Source organism: Amblyomma maculatum, chromosome 2 (assembly GCF_055883805.1).
Source record: "Amblyomma maculatum isolate TAMU_Amacu chromosome 2, ASM5588380v1, whole genome shotgun sequence".
Lineage (NCBI taxonomy): Eukaryota > Metazoa > Arthropoda > Arachnida > Ixodida > Ixodidae > Amblyomma > Amblyomma maculatum.
In genome coordinates this window covers 33,046,347-33,061,989 of record NC_139345.1, presented here as the reverse complement: position 1 = coordinate 33,061,989, position 15,643 = coordinate 33,046,347, and the positions used below count along the sequence as shown (strand labels likewise).

At 44.3% G+C, this 15,643-nt stretch overlaps 1 protein-coding gene across 1 annotated transcript in view; it reads right to left on the bottom strand.

The window, feature by feature from the left end:
* Positions 1-15,643, bottom strand: part of LOC146198302 (lachesin-like) — a 93,188-nt gene that overhangs the window by 11,057 nt on the left and 66,488 nt on the right. Inside the window, exon 4 of the mRNA XM_084593726.1 lies at positions 13,852-14,056. Coding sequence (XP_084449852.1) covers positions 13,852-14,056 — 205 coding nt within the window. The remainder of the gene's footprint in view (positions 1-13,851; positions 14,057-15,643) is intronic.

Below are 15,643 nucleotides of genomic sequence, written 5' to 3'. Positions count from 1 at the left end.
GGAGATTGGTGGCACGGCCTAAAAGCTAGCAAAAAGATTCAGCCCACTTGCAGAACAGTCGTTTAACAATGACTGCAGTCTCAACGCCTGGGAAAAATATTGCTGTCTGCAAGCGCAGTTATGCAAGCAAACAAAAATCATAAATACAGTTTCGGCAAAAAGCAGTTCTTGAAGCATTTTTGCCTAAGTACAGCTTTATCGTTATCTCTATGAGATACTCATCTGGATGGTATGCGCTATTCCTGGCCACCAAAAACATGGGAGGTGACAATCGTGGCATACTGACTAGATGATGAGGGGCGATTTGTAGGCTGTGGTCTCGCAGCTTCAATTGTACAGATGCGAACTATTAGCAGTTATGCACCTGTAAACAACAAAATAGAGGACATTTCTCTCTGTCATTAGTTAGGCAACCAATTGAAAAAGTATGCTATAGAGGAATTTAAGTCCCGTATGTAGAAAAGCACATCGATGGAACAGTGCTAAGTAAACGTCATAGCCTTGGTGCTGCCTTATTGACTGATTTGATAAAGGGGCACAGCCTTCCCGATATCGAAAAAGAACGAGTCGACAGTATCCATTTAACGCATTTGCATTGTTGCGGTGGATTCAAGTTTGAGAGAACTTACTTTTCTACAGACACGTTACGAAGTTTGTTTGGTTACTGGGTGCAGTCCATATTCAACCGTGATCACCGTATGGCATCTCTTCAGATAGGGGAGGCAACCCTGCCTTGGATGGAGAGGTATGGAAGGTTAATGACTGTCTGTTTTTATATGAAAGTTCTCAACTTGTATCTGTTTGCTTGAGAGACACATGGTCACTTGATGATCGCTATGTTTTTTAAATGTGGCACTTATTTAAATAATAGACCAGAACCTGGCTTTCGAAGTGTCAGCAAGAACAGCTTTCCTGAAGTGAGAGTTCCCTGGTGGTTTCAGATGTACTATACAGAGCTACGTGAGCTGTATAGAATTACTCCAGGTGTCTTCATTACAAAAATAAATGACGTGAATGTGCTGTTTTTGAAGATTTCGTAAATAAAAGGCGAAAACCTTGACACGGTCTTCATCTAGGGCGTTTCCAAATACGCAACTACCTCTTCGGTTTCTGAGCTACGAAAGGAGAAATGCTCGTGTGAAGTAAATAATTCAAATTTAATATCGACTTTTAACGTGAAGTGGTGTGCCTGGTATTCTTGATAATTTCTTCGACAATTACTGGATGGCGTTTGGGGGTTGTGGAGATAAACTTTGGGATTAGGTTTCACTTTCTTCATTGAGTCTTTTCTTAGACTTGGCGACGAGTGGTGTGCTGTATGCATTAGGGAGCCCTGTCACACTGCACAAAATTAAATATATTGCTTGATATTTGCAAGGTAAAAATCAGACTGCTTCTGATGGTTTTAATAGCGAGCTCAAAAAGTAAATTTCGTTTTCCAAGCCCTTAAAGATGTCAGGCACTTGATTACAGTTTTCTATTCATGGCATAGAAAAAGCACAAATACCATTCATGGCCTTCAAAAAGCACCAATACTAAACGGCTGAAAACCGCAGGAGGATATTGGTGATTTTTATGTAATGTAGATTATAAACTATTCGCCAACATTCTTTGTTGTCACCTGCAGCTAGCTGTCATGGCTCGAATCAGGTCTGTGGTATTAGACTGTAGTATTAGTTCTCACATTTGTATTCAATGTCTGCTATTGAAGGTAGTATTAGATTGCATTGATCACTTAAAAATCTCTTATTCAAATTGGCTTTGCAGAGGTGTTTGCTAAAGCTTGTCAGGACTTCTTGTTTGCGGTATTAAAGCTTGAAGATGTGGGCGATGGTTTCCTGAGGAGCATTAAACGGTCCTATAATTCTTTTACAGGAATAATAGTTAACCAGGAAACAACCTTGTGCCACTAAAATAGTCAGTTCACCAATCTTGTACACTGTCGCTTTTATTATTTGCCCCACGTCTTAAACCACTTGGCCTCCATGTCATTAACACTAAATGTACAACTGGTTTCAGCTACCTCGTTATGAAATCAAAATTTTAGGCGAGAGTTTTATGCCATTTTATTTTGTTCGTAAAAAAGAGCGTACTTGAGTCTTTAAGTTTGACTCAGAAGTTTGGAAAGTATAAAGTGCGACTCTATATTTAGATAAATCCAAAAGTCTTTAGTTGGGTCGTTGAGGTTTGAGACCTAGCTATTTTGGTGAATTAGCTGGCACTATGGAAATATTCAGTACTTGGGGGCCCTGTACTGGCTCGAAACAATGCAACCAACTGGGATTCGTTAGCCTTTTTCTATAAAGAGATAAAAACGACTTTGAATTGGTCGAGGACTCTCATTACTCTCTGACACAGGTACGCAATGCTTTTTTTTTTTCGTCGCAAAGCATGCCTACGTCCTCCAAGCCTTGCACAATGCGACAAAACAAGTCACAGGTGATGTGCAGAATGCAACATTTGTGTGTTGCTTTCAATGGAAGTCAAATGCCGTGAAAGCTTGTTTCTCCCTCTGATTTCTGGTGGAATAGGGTTTGTTCACTTATTCGTTCATCAAATTGTTTTGCGTTATTCGCTTTTCATATCAGAAAAACATCTCATTTTAATAGCTGTGATCATTAGGCCCTTAAGTGCTCATTCTCCTTACCTATTCATCTCTACTGGATTCTCTCGTGAAAGGTCTCTATGGAGATCCGTTTTAAGGGAGTCGCTGACACCTTCAGGTGTCTTGCTGTGCGTGGTTCTATTGATTACCTCTATATATTCTTCACAAGGCACATGATTTAGGTTGTTGCTGAGCCTTTGTCTCCTGTACCGTTACAACGGCAGAATTATCAGGGGTACCTTTAACAAAATGCGTTAAGAAAAATGGCGTCCTCTCTGCCCAGAAGACGTTCTTTTTTTAAAATGGCGCATTCGCCGCTGCTTATGCAGACATGGCTTCAACGCTAAGGAGATGCTTGATCATGGGCGATCGACTGCCGCCTATGTAATAGCCTGAGGACCACTGATCAATGCGCCATTCAGTGTATTCGTGCGATGTTCTTCCAGAACATATATAAAAACGAACGCCTAAAAAGGCATTGAAATGGCCTTGTGTACTACAATATATTCGTCTGCTGAAGAAAAGCCAATGTGCCTTAGTCCCACCATGGTGGTGTAGTGGTTAGGGCGGTCGACGACTGTGTCCAAGGATGCGAGATTGAATCCCGGCCGCGATGGTCGCCTTTCGATGGAGTCGAGAAGCAAGGCGCCCGTATGTCTGTGCACGTTAAAGAACCCCAGGCGGTTGAAATTTCCGGAGCCCACCAACACGGCATCTCTCATAGCCTGAGTCGTTTTGGGACGCTAAACCCCATAAACTAAACCAAACCAGCCAATTTGCCTTGGGCTCTCTGTGTTGCTGGGAGCATCCAGTCTCTGGAAGAGCCGTGTCACCTACAGACATGTCGAAACACGACAGTAATCGAAGTATGTGTTTTGAGGGCAGTACACTTTGGTGCGCGAAGCACTTGCTGCGCTGAACGAACCTTCTGAATGACTGTCCTATCTCGATGTTTGTGCGCTACAGAATTTTGATATTCGTGATAGTGATAAAGTGCGGAGGAATAGTGAGGTAGCGGTATGTAGCAAAGTGATTCGAGATACGAGTACGTTTCAGTACTTTGTTTGTGCCTGTGTTCCTATGCAATCAAAGAAAAAAAAGCAATTTCTGCGTTGGGCGTGGCTTTAGGCAGAAATCGCAAAGCACAGCTGCTGAAAATGATCAATAAGATGATACTTGTTTGGAAGAGTTGATAAGGAGCAGCTAATAAATACCCTTTATAACCTTTGTCACCCTGATTTTGAGGCCCCTGGCTTGTATTCATTAGAATGTGCAGGTGTGAAGTAGCAGCTTGAACAGTTGGACTTGGAAAGATACAGGACTGCCGTATTCAATCTCGAGCCACTTACACCTCGCAATTAGAGGAGGTGACTGCTGAGGCCTTAGCACTTAATGCAGTAGTACTTTAGTCGCTGACACAATCTGATTTCTGTCGGAATTCGTGAAGTATAATGTGACTCTGTTCTCAGCTTCTTCCCACGACATTGATGCGGAGGATGTGGCGTGCTTCGACTTTCTTGTTCAGCTTCTTTCTGAGCAGGAGAGCGCATTTGTCAGAACGACTGGTGCTGGATAAGTCGGTCTTTAGCTCTAGCTGAAATGGAGAAGATTTATAATGACATGTACCATTTTTTCATAACGCGAAACCCCGGCGGCGTTTTTGGTGAATTGTACAAGTCATTTAAGCCCTTTTTGACCCAATTATGCTTCCGATTTTCACAGAAAACCTGTATATAGTACTGTTTCGTTGATATAAAAGAGTGCTGAAGAAGGAAAATTGCCGATATGCAGAGCCCATTAGGCATTAGGACTTAAAGATGTTAAAAACGTACGGTTTGCAAACAGCTGGAATTTTCAATCTCGACGGTGATTGCGCCTCGTCAGACTTGCTGCTTGAGGGTCTCCGTACCTACATAGAGTCTTCACAGCTGTATAGAAACTCTCGTAAAAGGCTGCCATGGTTTCGAATTGACCTTGGCAATAGCTTTTGATCGGGTTTGTCGCAGTTTTCTTTTCCTTTTCTTAGACCTCTCTTGCTTTAATGTTGCCTTGGTAGTCACCAAACCAATGTATCTTTGCCGCTGTAACTGCTCCACCTTGCTTTATTTTTGATAGTTGCTATTTCAATGGTTGCCTCTCACAGCTCGCGTCAATGTTATCCCCTTTGAAAGATCAAGGGTGTTAATTGTTACGTCCACTACTGTTTACAGTTTACTTGGAGCCGCTATGTGTGAGTATTCTGCAGAGTATAGTGTTCGCCGAGGTTTCTGTTTTCCAGATGCTGAGCTTATCAAATATTTCGATTTTATTTTCGTTTTGTGGGTATGGGGGGGGGGGGGGGGGGTCATAGTGGTATTTTACAATTTTAAGGAGTCGAACTTTACGCCAACCTCCTTTTACTTTTCCAGCAAACAAGATGGTCGCATAATATGGCGACAGCCTGTATAGGAGACCCACCTGGTTTCATGCATATTCATCTTGCAAATGAACGTGCGTACCAAATCCTGCATAAGTTTTATAATATTTTTTTTTTTTTTCATACGGGGCCACCTAATTTCAGAGGCATGAACTTCGGCGAAGGAAAACTTGGAATTCTCCTGCTGCTTCGCGATTGTAAACTGGAGGCACACGAAAGGCGAAAACACGTGGGCATACAAAGCACATAGCCGCTAATCGAGCAAAACAGAAACATACTGATATGGGAGTTGCCGTCTGTGGCGCCCCATGTGTAGGATTTCATTCTGTCATATTATTATTGTGAGTACTTCAAGTAGCTTCAAAGATATGACGTGCTGCACAACCAGACGCGTACCCGAAAAGCATATTTGTCAGCTTCCGAGATAATGTGTCCGTGACAGCGCTTGTACTTGCGAGAATGGATTGCGGCGGTTATAGCTGCCATTTAATTTTCGTCCTTTTCTACCTTACAGGAGCTTTGTTTTCAGTAAGAGGTCTTTTCGTTTTAGGAGGTTGTATCTTACCGATACACACCAACGTAGTTTTCTGCTCGGTGTCCGTTCGATCTCTGAAATTTTCTCTGCTAGCGTGAATCCTGAACAGCTAGTAATGGAGGGAAGAATTCTCTTTGATGGTATCGGCACTTCTAGCGACGCGTATGGTGATAATGATGATGGCCGCTAAAGGATGATGTGTTTCAGCATTTCGAGATTTTTGTCATTTGCGGCTTGCGGAACGCAGAGATAGAGAAGAGCGACAGTCCAGTCGAAAAAAAAAAAAAACAAAATGTTTTGTTGTCACAACAGAATTTATGCGCGCGTTTTGACATGAACTTGTTGCGACAACGTAGATCTAAATATTATTTACTGAAAAGCCGCAGTATCTGTCACATAGCGTCGTGGACACCTGAGCTGCGTTGTAAGGGTAGCGATCACGGTTGGAGTGAAGAACAAAGAGAGAAAGAGATGCCGTAGCGAAGGGCTCAAGAATAATTTAGACCACCTGAGAACATTTAATACGAACTGCCATCGCATTGCACACGGGCTCCTTTGCGTTTCGCCTGCATCAAATCGCAGCCGCCGCGGTCGGGTTCGGACCCGGGAACTTCAGACCAATAGCTGAGCGCCTTAACCATTGAGCCACCGCTGCAGGTGAGCAGAAATTTCTCTAGTAGCATGATAATTGAGAATTCTGTGGTGAAGAGTAAAATTAACTGCTACAGAACTACAAAATACATAAAAGTACTACAGAAAAAGACTACAGAATTGCTGAAATGCACTACACAACTGCAAAAAACTGTGGCGTTACGACAGAACTACAGCTTATTTTGTGAAATTGTTGACACGGTTGTGTAGCTTTTTGACTGGCAAATATACCTCGTGCGCATATAAGGTTTGTGATATGTTTGATAACTGCATTGAAGTTGTAAGGTCTCAAATTATTTTATCCGGTATTCAAAAAAGCATGAAGCTCGCGTTCGTTGTAGTTGAGTTTATGACCGATGCCAAGCAAAAAACTGGCACCTGATGTCGGCCAATCTCCTAAAGCTGACAACGTGCGATTCCGTCAATAATGCATGTGGATGAAATGAGACGTCCGGATGATGTAGTGAGTGAGCTCTGTTATTTCCTTGCACATTTGCAAGGCTCAGTGTAAAAACGTGCAATGTAATCGCAAAAATATGTTGACAACGAGCCAGTGACCGAGCATATCTTACACTGAATCTTTGTGCTAAACTCATAACAAAACAAAAGACATAGTTTCCATGCTTGACATGTAATCCAAGAAACACAATATTAAAACGGTTTTTGAAGCACATAATGCTGGTATCTTCAGTACCGACGAAATTAAGAATGCCCCTAAGTGCATGTGGAGGTGGCATAAGTTAGCCCGACCCTTGTCAGAGAATCATAGCTGTGGCAAGATCTACTGTCATTGAACCGTTAAGAACGGCGTAGAAAGCGGACATAGGGATGGTAGAAAAAGCTGTAAATGTGTAGACGCACTGTAGCCAGTTTCTTCGCGTCTAACTAATCTCGTGAAGTCATATTTGAGGCTGAACCGTGCATGGGCTTAATAAGCCCAACCAACAAATGCTTAGACGCAATGGAGTCGCAATACACTAAACCCTTGCTGACAGGAGACACCAGCTCTGTATTGAAGTTTCGCGAGATACCTTCAGGCGGGAAGTTGTGATAGTATATGGGTCGAAGTTTCTATAGGCGCATAAGTGAAAATTTACATTCTTTTACAATACGGTGTTTGTCACCTTCAGTGAGAAAAGGTTGGCCTCAAAGATAGAATGAATTCATTTGTATACGTGCAAACTGCTCGGCTGCAAAGAGCGTCCGCTATCAATTGTTTAACAAAAAATGATGCTTATTATACCAAAAAGCCTGCTCAAACTACTCTGCGGCAGACGCTCGCGCCGAAACAATGGCGCAAATGGCAAATTCTTGGCACAAAAACAATCGCGAGAATTCTACTGTTCAGTGCGTTACTACTGGCGCTACGCACCTATCAAACTTTTCTGCTCTAGAAGTTCTAGGAAGAAAAACGGTACCAAAACTATATCAGTTTAATGCCAGTACTATACTACATTTTTGCATATTACCATACCAGGCGTGGAGACATTAGTCACCTGCAAAGAAGGGGACGTCACGCGACAGCTGGCTTGAGCGGCGCAGGGCCCAAGCGCTTTCCAGTCGAAACCCGACAGAAAGCCCCGTGTGTGTAGCCTTTGCATCCAGAATATACAAACACGCCAGAATCGCCCAGCTCTGCCAGCAAGCCAGCCGTCGTGCTCATGTTTCCGAAAAGGCGTCAGCGACGCCGACAGAGACCGGAATTGCTTATGGAGAAACGGGTGCAAGAGGGCGCGCGTGGGTAAAAGGGGAAAACGCGGAGGACGGCTGAGCAAGATCGGGACCGTTGTTCGTTGCAAGCTCAAGGCAGAATGGCCGAGATGGGAAGGTGGAAGGGTGCTGCCATCTTTGTTAGCCAAATCAAATTAGGGATCCGCAATGAAGTGGTTCCCCCAATTGTTGCCTCTGAAGGTGCGGAGCCACGCCGCATGTAGGAAGGCGCAGAACTGGTTGGGGAAGCCGGGGAAAAAGGGGGAAGAAAGGTTTGTGTCTCTGGCCGCGACGCTGCCAGGCGGAGCGGAACCGAACCCGAAGAGGAGCGGAACGCTCGGAACTGCGGGAAGTGTGGGAAAAGCGGGGTGCCGTGGATGAAGCTTAAAGAGGAGGAGACAGAGTTAGGGAAATAAAAGCAAGAATGGAAGGGGGAAGAGATGGGACAGGAAGCCAAGAGCGCAGTGATAGGCTAAGAGAAGACGGGAAAGAAATAAAAGACCCTGAGACAATCTAATTTGGGATTCACATCTTCCCGCACAGCGCTCCTAGCTAGGCTATACGCCTCTCCCGCTCCCGCTATCTCGGCCTTTCGTTTTTTGGTAATTTTTTTTCCGGTGCGTGTCCTCCCGTCTCCAGCTTCTTACCGATCTCTCGCTCTCGCTTTGTTCCTTATAAGTGGATCGGCAAAGAGGTGGCGTCTGTTACTGCTTCCTTTCGGCAGTATATAGGTACGGGAGGAGACGTGGGGGAATGAAGGAAGCGGAGGATGATGAGAAGAGAGAGAGGAGAGTGGAAGGTGGAGCGGAAGAGCCGGGGACAACGACGACAGTGGGGTGTCGTCTTTCGGGAACAATAATTTAAACCAAAAAGAGGGATTTATTTGAAGGATTCGCGGGGTATAATGGCCGCTTTGTCTTTCGATGCCGCTTCGAGTCTCTTTTTGCGTATAGCAAGCAGAGCAGTCCCTCTTTTTCTTACCTGCGGTGCCTCTTTTCTTCTGGTTCAGACACTTTATCTTGTCGTCTTCTTTACTGGCAAAGAGTGGGCCACAACTGATTTATCTTTGTCCTTGGAGCGAAGTTGAGCGGGAAATAGAAGAAAAAAAAAATGTCTAGCGCTGCGTTCCAGCGTGGATCCCCTTTTCTTCCCCTTGGCTTACGCCACGGCCGCCGCAAACTGAGTTCCGTGTCTTTGGTTTTGCGCTCCGTTTGACGGAACGCGCACGAAGGGAGGCCACAGATGAGTCGCGCCGCTTTAATTGGAGCGGAAGTAATAAACACTGTGGGGACATGCGGTGCAGATTAGGGTGCATGAAACGCGGGTTGCCGTGGACTTATTCAATTTAAGCTAATTTGCCTCTCGGACGGTTTCTATGGAGTTTCTTTTCAGCTCTTTTCTTTAAGCGCATCGCTGCTTCACTTAGGCGTCTTTCATTAGTAGTTCACTCACGTAGCGGTCGGCGCCGAAAATTTTATGTGGTAGAAGCAAAAGGCAGCCGAGTTACCCGTTTAATTCCACTCCGAAAAAAAATAGTAATATATAGGTGAATTGAGCAAATAGTTGATCTGCACTACAGCAATAACTTGCCGCTAACCCTCTTGACTGTCTTTGATGGCCCTGTAGGCGATCTATTGAGCGCCAACGCAGATTACTAAGACATGGGAAGACCGATCGTGCTTAAGAGCCCCAGCACTCCGGCCTTGCCTTTACAGGGCAGATTTTTGTTCGCAGTTAAGTGGGCGACGACGCCGAGCGCGCCCTCGCTAGAACCTGTTTGCGCAGTTAGAAAGGAATTTGCGTAGTATTACGTTACGCACATTTTTTCAGGTTAAAATCGATTCTCGGCATCACCTGTCACAATATACAAAAATGTCGAAAGACATGGTAAGAGGGCACTCAGGCGGATTTGCAACGTGAATGGGCGCCATGGAAAACGCTCTTTATGCGTAGCTTTTCGCCGTCGCAAAAGACAATAAAGCTCGGTATTCTAGAGTCCATTATTACTAGTGGACATTTGGCTCACACAGTGTTGTAGACGTGTTATATAAAATCAGTAATGTATTGAGATGACTATTATTTATTCAGAAATATAACTGATTTCAGTGCTCATTTGCAGCCCATGATAAGTTGCTGACTAGCCAAAACGATTGTTATTGCGTTGCTTTTCACTGGATTGAATTTTATTTGATTTAAAAACCCCTCGGCTGGGGTATTACATGAGGGTTGGAAGCATCAGAAAAACGTGCATAACAATCACACATGTGTTGATATAAAAAGAAGGTTTATTTGAATTTTGCGCTAATCATAACGGACAAATGTTGCTGAAGGAAAGCGTAGCAGGGGGCGGCAGAAAGTTAGATGGGCGGATGAGGTTAAGAAGTTCGCAGGGGCCAAGTGGATGCAGCTAGCACAGAACCAAGTTAATTGGAGAAATATGGGAGAGGCCTTCGCCCTGCAGTGGGTATAGTCAGGCTGATGATGATGATGATGATGATGATGATGATGATGATGATGATGATGATGATGATGATGATGATGATGTAGACGATATGTCGGGGAAAACTATTAGAATCTTTAGCGGCACGTGGGAAGAAGGATGGTTTGGTTTGCTTTACATGTTTCAACGTCCAAAAGCGACTCAGGCTGCGGGAAACGCTGTAGTAGGGGGCTCCGGAAATATTGACCACCTGGGGTTCTTTAACGTGCACTGATAGTGCACAACACAAGGACGCCTTTGCTTTTCGCCGCCATCGAAAAGCATCATCATGTAGGCGCGCTGAACTTTAACTCGAGACAATTCACCAACACCAACACAAGACAAGACTGGTACGTGCTGGTGGTGTTGGTGTTGGTGAATTAATTGTTAAAGTTCAGCGCGCCTACATGATGATGGAAAACCAACTAGCCGCCATTACAGCATTGCTATCGAAAAGCAGCCGACTAGGCCTCTATTCGATCCCGAATTCTTGGGAGCAGTAGTCGAGCGCCTTAACCACTGCACCACTACGGCGGGGTTCGTGGGAAGAAGGAGGCTGCAAAAGTAACAGTTCGGGCACGTGGACAAAAAGTCGTTAAGCGCATGGCTAATGAGGTGAGAGGTGTACGAGGCTGGCATGATGCAAGGGGCCCAAGTTATGTGCAATATAACTTGTGGTACCGCGATAGAGTTACTATGCGATGACGCAAAGAAAGAGGTGGCAGTCACAAATTTAGTTTTTGTGGCTAAAATACTACCTTCATGAGAGTCAAAAGAATTAATAAAATTGTAGCATGATTTTTGACGGCTTGTAGGCCGTTTGGAATACTAACATAGACGGGTTCCATATGGCGTGTGTATATTCTAGTTTGGCCGAACGAGTAACTTGTAGGCGAGCGATTTCACACCTTGCGAGGGCCGAGACAAAGGTCATTTTTAATAAATCCCAGCGTATTGTTAGCTGATTTTATCACGTTATTAGCCCATACATTCAATGTTAGGCTGTTGGATAATGTGAAATCTAGGTATTTGAAAGATGTTGCGGATTCTACGGACTCGCTAGTAATTCTGTACTGAAAAGCATGACCTTTTGTAATCACAGTCGAAATATACACGGATGTGAACGAGTTCGTGTGGCTTGCTTGATATAGTAATGCCGCGAAACCTTCAAAACAGTATTTGTTGTTTTTGAACAGCCGCCGGCATACAAGCTTATCACTCTGATTCTGGACCGCGTATCAGTTCCGTAAACTTTGTTTGTTACTGCTCGATGTCGCGAGTCACAACTTTATCAGTTTTTGTTGTAGCGCAAGACGCACCGAGATCTGTCTCGAAGGTTCCGGCCACTCGGGTGTCTTTCCACGATGTTCCAGCCCGTGCTGGTAGCTGTTAGCGACGTTATCTAGATTGTTCTGGCAGCCTTTAAATTGAGCGTTGCCGAGTGTAACGGGCATTCTTTGTCCGACGACCGACGAGCGCGTTTGTTGCTATCGCCGCCGCCGAGTTGCTTAGTTCTTTTGCGGGCGCAAGTCAGCCCAAATAAAGAGTTTCTTTAGTGCAATCATCGACCCTTCATTTGTGTCGTCGACCTCGTCACCACTACGTGACGATATATATAGTTTGTTATAGTTGGTAAGTTCACCTGCGTCTGTTTATGCTGATCGATATTTTTCGCTGTTGCTCGCAGTTTAAAGAGAACAAAGGCCAACCTCAATGAACATGATATTCAGTTGTGCCACAATGGTGAAATGCAAAATTAGAACCGTGGAACACGAGGCTAGTGAAATGCAGGCCTGCCGAAATTGCACGCGCGTGCAACATCGCGAGCTAGCGGTATTTCTTAAGCTCGGCCTTTATCGCTCTAAAGAGAGGAAATCATATACTACAGCCGTGTTTTGCCCTTGTGTTCCGGTTCTCAAAAATAGAGCACCGGCTTCAATTTTTTAAAGCAACATTTTAGCGAGAAAAAATATAAAAAAATTATTTGGTTTAGTTTGTGCGGTTTAGTGTCCAAAAGTGACTCGGGCTATGAGAGAAGCCGTAGAGGAGGGCTCCGGAAATTTCGACCCCCTACGGTTCTTTTACGTGCACTGACATCGCACAGCACACGGGCACCTTGCTTTTCGCCTTCATCCAAAAGAGACCACCGTGGTCGGGATTCGATCCCGACCGTGGCGGCCGCTTACAGGGGGCACAGTCCGCGTCAGACAACTATCTGAGGTTTTCAATGTGCCCTCCGACTTCAATGATGCTGAATAAAGATTAATTTGATTTGATTTGATCTTTCGGCATAGCAGTCGAGTGCCCTAGCCACTGCTTTACTAGGGCGGGACTACTAATAGTTTATTGAAAAAAAAAAATTGGATTCTTGACAGCACAGCATTCATGTTGAATACAGTAATCAATTTCCAAATTCGATAAAAAATGTGGTTTATTAGCGGGAATCAATTACTGGTATCGAATTAGGTATAAGTTCGATTTAAAATCATCGCCAGCAAACGGAGAACCTAGTCATGACGTACTACTAGCGTCCCACGCTCTTATTATTACACCTTCATGTGAAGTAAGTTTGCACACTGGTAAGATTTATGCCATTGATAAGCAACTATCCAAGATATTAGCCTCGCCATCGTGGCTTAGTGGTTAGGGACCACTGGCAACCCGTGTTCGATCCTGGTCCCAGCGGCCGTGTTGCCATGGAGGCGAAACGAAATAAATCAGTGCACTGTGTGATACCAAGATATGTACAGGTGCGGAAATAAGTCAACAAAGCATGCCTTTTCGTTCAAATCAAAATTACGCGTTTCTGCACAGGAGATGGGTAAACAATAATTGTCCAAGTAAAAGGGAACTGGCGTCAACCACCGGTTCACACATATACCACGACTGTCAGTTTCAAATATGCCTCGCATGAAAATTTTAGAAGCAAATAGCGTGGTCCGTTTACTTTTGTCCGCAGGGATAGACTAATACGCCAGTGGTCGAAGTTATCCAGAACACTTCACTACGGTGGTTCTTATAGCATGAATCGCTTTGAGACATTAAACTCCATAAACGAAACTAGCCAGTGAATAAACGACATCCGGAAATGTTCTCGCGGCCATGGAATCGTTGGTGTCGTTGCGCTGTAATTGCACACGTGGTCCTTCAATAAATGAACACGAGGAGAAGACAAATGTTTGTAGCGGTACGTTTTGAATGCAGAAACATTTTGTGATCATGTTCAACTTGTAAAGGTTTTCCCCATAAATGGTTCAACTGAAAAGTAGTATATGTTAAAGCCTGAAGCTTTGAACGGTGACGGAAGATCGTACCCAGTTCGAATACAGCCCCGAATGAGCAAGGTTTGTTGTCGTCCTTACTTGCTGCTTGGTTTTTATGCACTAACTGGCAGAAAAAGTGTAATTAGCAAATCAATTGAAAGGCGCTAGAGAGAGGCAGCGGCGCATACACACCCAGCACGTCCAGGTATCCGACTTGGCTCCGCATGGGCACCGTGTTGACCTGGCACATGTAACCCCCGCGATCCGTCTCCTGCACGCTGTCTATGACCAGCAGCCAGGTGCGGTCCGAGGAGCTCAGGTGGACTCGGTAGTTCTGCGTGATGACGCTCTTGTGGATCGTCAGGATCGTCTTGCTCTCTACGCGAAGCCACGCCACCTGTCGCGCGAGGTTGGCCAGAAAGAAGAGGTGCGGGTATTTTAGAGGCACTACACTAAGTTTGCCTGGGGGACGCATTGAGTAGTCTTAAAGCCGCAAAAAAAAAAAAAAAAAAGACTGTAATTAGCTGGCAACAATGGAGTAAAATAAATAATTAAAAGCAGCTTTGTTGTTGGTTCTATAGATTATACTTTATTTCATTAGATTGTACGGTCATTTACAGCCGAGGAAACTTTCATACACTCCCTTTTCCGTGTTTATTTCAGGATTCCTTTCCTCGCGCATTATTCTTTTGCAAACATTCGGGGGATAAAAAATGGGCGCTCTTCTCCACCAAAATTCGGGCACAAAGTGAGCTATTAAACCAAAAAATAAAATCTGAAAACTGCATAGTTGTTTTTCTAACCATAACTGTTAGCACAATTGTTCTTGCGAGAATATAATTTCTATTTGTCAATGCTTTTTGCGTAAATTAAGTAGAAATAATTTGCACCACCACTCTGCTTATGTAGCACAAAAAATCTCAGGTGCAGCACACGACGGTGCGTCCGAAAAAATCTTCCTTTGTTCACTACGAAAATGGTTCAATTTTATCTCAGAGGCAACTTTAGATAAGGAGCAGCTTTGGAGGCGCGCGTTGCTTCGCCGTCATGGGTAACATAGCTTTCGGTCAGTGCATGCTCCTGCCTTCCGCACCTAAAATAAATGAGCTATCGTAACTTATCCTTACAGTAAGTAACGTTGCGTATAACATGCCTTGGAAGAGGGTTAAAATTACCACCTCAAATCAAATCATTGTGCAAGCCAGAAATGTGCATACATAACTACTCTCCGTGTGGGTACTTTAGCATTGTGCGATGATGAAAGATAATTCTTTGATGGCCATCATAGGGGAGGTACTGAGTTTAGCCCGACTGACAAAATCTAGTCTGGATCGAAGAATTCAAAGGCCCTGCGTAGATGGCACAACAGCTTTTCGCATCGTCCTCAAATTTGTTTTAATGAAGGCTTATCGTTTATTTACCTGTATTTGAGAGGCCACGCATCGCTTATAATTCAAAAAAAGACGACGTTTTCTCGGCGAATTCCCTGCAGCGGCAGCCCGGTGGATTGAACGCTCGACTTTTGCACAGGGAGACACATTGGTTCGAAGGCTAGGTTTTGGTGGAACCGAAATAAGCCGCCGAAACGGTGCAGCCGAAACGTAAGACTCCCATGTACTGCTCTGCGATGAAGTACAGAAATGACCGGCAAAGAAGATGAAATCGCAGTAGCCCTTGAAGAAATTCGTTTTTTTTTTTTTTTTTTTTTTTTTTTAAGAAGGAAAGCGTAGCAGGGGGTGGCATAAAATTAGGCGGGCGGATGAGGTTAAGAAGTTTGCAGGGGTCAAGTGGATGCAGCTAGCACAGAACCGGGCTAATTGGAGAAATATGGGAGAGGCCTTCACCTTGCAGTGGGTATATTCAGGCTGATGATGATGATGATGATGATGAAGTTATAACGAGGCGTGTCTTTCTGGTCGGTGTTTCAGCAGTGACCTCGTAGATGCGTAGAGGCAAAGTAAAAGGCGCTTGCAATTTCTAAGAG